This window comes from Poecilia latipinna, unplaced genomic scaffold (assembly GCF_001443285.1).
Source record: "Poecilia latipinna isolate Pla-1442-1.1 unplaced genomic scaffold, P_latipinna-1.0 Scaffold446, whole genome shotgun sequence".
NCBI lineage: Eukaryota > Metazoa > Chordata > Actinopteri > Cyprinodontiformes > Poeciliidae > Poecilia > Poecilia latipinna.
In genome coordinates this window covers 354,479-358,912 of record NW_015113062.1, presented here as the reverse complement: position 1 = coordinate 358,912, position 4,434 = coordinate 354,479, and the positions used below count along the sequence as shown (strand labels likewise).

General features: G+C 37.8%; 1 protein-coding gene across 1 annotated transcript; it reads left to right on the top strand.

Annotated features, from left to right (window-relative positions):
- The first annotated feature begins 732 nt into the window (after nucleotides 1–732).
- On the top strand, nucleotides 733–2,650 carry LOC106951195 (snake venom serine protease Dav-PA-like). The gene is made up of 6 exons (XM_015038577.1): nucleotides 733–1,112; nucleotides 1,344–1,530; nucleotides 1,611–1,796; nucleotides 2,105–2,166; nucleotides 2,268–2,392; nucleotides 2,485–2,650. Exons 1-6 carry the CDS (start codon nucleotides 1,076–1,078, stop codon nucleotides 2,629–2,631), a joined length of 744 nt encoding a protein of 247 aa, XP_014894063.1. The 5' UTR covers nucleotides 733–1,075; the 3' UTR covers nucleotides 2,632–2,650.
- The last annotated feature ends 1,784 nt before the right edge of the window (nucleotides 2,651–4,434 follow it).

Below are 4,434 nucleotides of genomic sequence, written 5' to 3'. Positions count from 1 at the left end.
AGGTAATGTCCTGTTATGCGGTGCTGGGGGACCAGACACATTCTGGAGGAAGACGGGTGTAAAGATAATATCTGGACCCCGGGCTCAGACCCCAGAAACGCAGAGTGCTGGATCCTCTGGGAAGTCAGAGGCAGGTGGCTTAGATGAAGGGAGGTCTGCTACATGAGCGCTGAGGAGAGTCGTGCTGAGGCCAACCTAGTTGATCCATTCCATCCATAAATTTGAGAAACTCTGGTCCAGAAGACATTTTTTCATAGGTATCTTGTGGATCAGTGGAGGAGCAGAGAGGCAGGGGGAAGAAGGAGGGGAACTAGTCGCTCTGTCCCCAGTCGATGATATATCAGCATGTTTTGGAATAATTTGTTCTTGATACGCGGAGGGTCCCATCCTAGTCAGACATCCTTGAGCCTGTTCTTCTGAAGCGATGGTCACAATGTTGTCCTTGTTGATAAAATGAAAAAGATTTGCAGTGAGTAGATTTGTCCCATCTTTATTAAGATTGCGTCTGCCTCTGTCAAAGAGGTAAAAGCGTTGCCAATAGATCTCTTGGCATACTTTTCGTTTTACTGGTGGTCTCTTTGTCCTTTGGAGCTTTGTGGGGTGGATGTGTTGGTCTTACTAAAGTTAAAAGTAAGGTAAAATTAAAAGAAATTAAGCTGTTCCTCCTTCAGCTGTCAGTTATGCACATATCAGGTAACCTGAGTTAAGGTAAAATTAACTTAGAAGTAGCTTTGCAGCAAAATATAGAAGCTGCTTGTTTTAAGTCAGTTCCTTAACATTGATGAAAACGTTCTTGTTTCATAGGCTGATTATTAAAGTTATAAGAGGAAGAAATGTTTAGTTACTAGTGAAATAATCTGTCAATGGAACATGAACCTTTTTCAAGTTTCTTTAGAATTATGAGTTGTTAAAGATCCTCTGTATGCAGATGACAGTGCAGATCAGTGTCCATCCTGTGATTGGACAGATCGGTGTCCGTCCTGTGATTTTTTGGCTTCCTGTCCAGCAGGAAGTTGTAAACAGAGTTTAAAAGTTGCTGCAGAACTGCAGACATTCACAGGAAGCTGGATCAGCCATGGGTCTGCTGAAGGTTCTGCTGGTGCTGGTGCTGGGTGAGTTGGACACACTGGACAGACTGGATACACTGGAGATACTCCCACTGCTTCCAGGGAGGCTGCTGCTCTCTGTGACTCTCAAACTTCGCTCTGATTCTGTTTCAGACTGAAACTTTGTTGCATATAAATTGCGATGCTTTTTTAATCTTCAGCTGTTCATACGTTTTCTGTTCCAGCCTCCAAGTTTGCACCTGATGTCTGAGTAAAGTTCTCTTTTTTCTTCTTCAGGTGTTTCAGTGAACTCAGATGTTTCTCTGCAGAAGAGAATCATTAGAGGTCATAACTGTGATGACAAGGAGCTTCTTTATCATGTTCGGCTCGTGGCCAGGAATCCTACTACAGGGAACCTGTGTGGAGGATCTCTGATCCACCCTGAGTGGATCCTGACTGCAACTCACTGCTGGAAGACAGACTGGTAGGAAAGAAACAAGAAGACAGTTTTACCTGCAGATGATCAGGTTTTCTATGCTCATTATTATCTAACTTTTTCTGCAGGATTCTCACAGCAACTTTCGGAGTTCATCCACGGACTGCTAAACAGCACGATCAGATAATCCAACACGATCCTGTGATTTATACTGACCACGGCCAGCAGCATGACATCATGTTGTTGAAGCTTCAAACACCAGTAACAGATGTCCCACTTGCTCAGCTACCAGAATGCAGTAATCGTCTTAAAATGTAAGTCTTTCTCTGATCAATGACAGGACTTCAGGTTTTCGGTCTGGTCTCCTCCAGTCCTGCTGCCTCTGCTTCAGCACACCTGACTCAGGTAATCAAGGCACCAGCAGAACCAAAATCCGTTTAGCTCAGGTGTGTTGGACCAGAGACACATGCAAAGGTTGCAGAACCCTGAGGACGGGAGGTGAACACTCCTGTGTCAGTGGATGAAGTCCTGGAAGGATTTATTGTCTGTTCTTTCTTTGTTCTTCATAACAATTAATTTTCTACATTATCATCTTGTACTTTTACATTTTATTGTGTTTTAGAGGCAATACTGTTCAGCTGGCAGGAGAGGGAGGAACGACAGTCGGCCCCAATAATCAGCGATGTGAGAGAAATGTTGAAGTTATGAGAAGATAATCTTTGTTTCTGATTCTACAGAGAAGGTCGAGCGAATAACATGTTTATGATTCTCATGTTTCTCTACAGTACCCGATTCTCCTATTTCACCACATCTTCAGTGTGTCAACATGAATGTTCTAAAGGTTTCACTCTTTGAACCAACACATGGGCATTATTTCCGTGTTTCAGCAGCAAACAAGGATGTATGTTATGTAAGTCGTTTCTTCAATATCTCTCTACAGTGATTAGAAGACTTTTCAGTTTTACAATACAAATAAATATATTGATGGAACATTTTCTACAGGGCGACTCTGGTGGAGGAGCGATCTTCAACAACAGGATTTATGGTGTGATTGCTGAAGGTGGACCAGATCCATGTCAGACACCTGCTGTAATCATGGATGTGTGTGAATACCTGGGGTGGATAAAATCAAAAACTGGGCTTAAATAAAACACAAACTGTCATAAAATAAAATTCTCATCAAATTTCTTCTCAGATATAATTTTATAGTTGTACCTTCATCAGTTTGTTCCACAACTTTGTACAATTAGGATAAATTAATAGTTTTTTTTTTTTCTCACCTGTCCTTGACCTCCCCATAGAGCTTTTCTCTGCGTCAGAAATTAAAAATAAATCAATAAACGCATGACAATGAAACATTTCCTGGCTGATCGTCTTTACATTCATGGTTCAGTTTGTTCCGTTGATAATCTCCCTGAACTGAGTTTAAAAATGTGTCATGAGTTTTAAATCACATGAAGAGGAACACCAGAAGTAATTTATTTATTCAGTTTATTCAGTGTGCCCAAATGCATTAATGTTTGCATGCATATAAAGTAAAGATGACTATTAATTTAAGAAGTTCTATGTGGATGTATAACTTGCCCACCTTAGTTCACCTGGTTTTGGGCTACACATCTGCTTCAACATTTGGTTACTGTTCTCCAGAGGTGGGCAGAGAACCCAAAATTTTACTAAAGTAAGAACAGTAGTATTTTAACATGTTTTTGCTCAAGTGAAAGTAAAAAGTAGCTGATTAAGAAACTACACAAGTAAGAGTAAGAAAGTATTTGGTAAAAAGTGTACTCAAGTACTGAGTAACTGATCAAGTTATCAAGTATTTAATATCTAAAAAGTTACACAATTCAACAATAACATTTAAGCAGGTAGTAAACATGTTTTTTCACTGCTGATGTAATATAATCCTAAATACCATGTTTTCATTAGCAGTAACACAAGATGAGCATTGACATAAGTAAAAGCTGTAAAAGGTCTGTGTAATTACTCTAAAGAGTTTGTTTGTGAGCTGAGTTACTGAAATACATTAACTTTTCATTAACAATCTAATTCAGGGATTCTCAATACGTCGATGGTGATTGACCGGTTGGTCGCGGAAAGGTTTTCAGTTGATCTTGGCAGAAGGTAACAAACTGAATGCCACCAGGAGACTGAGACCAGCAAGTCCTTTTCTGATACACTTATCAAAATCATCACTAAGATCCAAAACATTTGTAACTTTATAAAAGAATAATAACAAAAAAATCAGCAAAACATGTTGAAATTAATGACCCAACAAAATTAATAATCTCAGTAATTATTGTTTCAACAAGGTGTTGCACAATTCTGTGCATTTCGATTCCACTATCTAAATGAAAAAAAAAAAGGCAACTCAAAGACGGACTGACTAGCAGTGAAGGCTAGCTCATCAAGCACTGCTGGGTTCAGGGGAGTACTGATAATCATGAAATAAATATCAAGCATGAAAACAACCTAATATTGTAATGGATTGAATGTAATGTTTTTAACAATCTCTGCTCGGCTTGAGTAATTGTAAAAAGGATAAATGAAAAAGTAAAGTTGAAAAAGGAAGAATGAAAAAGAATGAATGACAACGGAAAATTGGGAAAGGATGAATAAAAACGAAAAATTGAAAAGGGGTAAATGAAAAAAAGGATAAATGAAAATGAAAACATGAAAAGGGGTAAGTAAAAACTGGAAAAGGATAAATGAAAAAATAAAATTGAAAAAAGATAAACGAAAATGGAAAATTAGAAAATGATAAATAAAAAAGGAAAATTGAAAAATAAAAATTGGAAAAGTATAAATGAATAGGGAAAAAAGAAAATGAAAAAAGGACAAATAAATTAGGGAATAAATGTATAAAAGAATAAATATAAATGAGAATAAAAATGCCGATTACTCCATTTGTTTTACTCATTTATTTATTTATTTTCCATATATATTTATTTTTTA

Bases quoted from the DNA above. Each gene is read 5' to 3' on its own strand.
- LOC106951195 (XM_015038577.1), top strand. From the start codon at position 1,076: ATGGGTCTGCTGAAGGTTCTGCTGGTGCTGGTGCTGG. The intron at 1,531-1,610 runs GTAGGAAAGAAA...CTTTTTCTGCAG, and splicing joins CACTGCTGGAAGACAGACTG to GATTCTCACAGCAACTTTCG. The intron at 1,797-2,104 runs GTAAGTCTTTCT...ATTGTGTTTTAG, and splicing joins TGCAGTAATCGTCTTAAAAT to AGGCAATACTGTTCAGCTGG.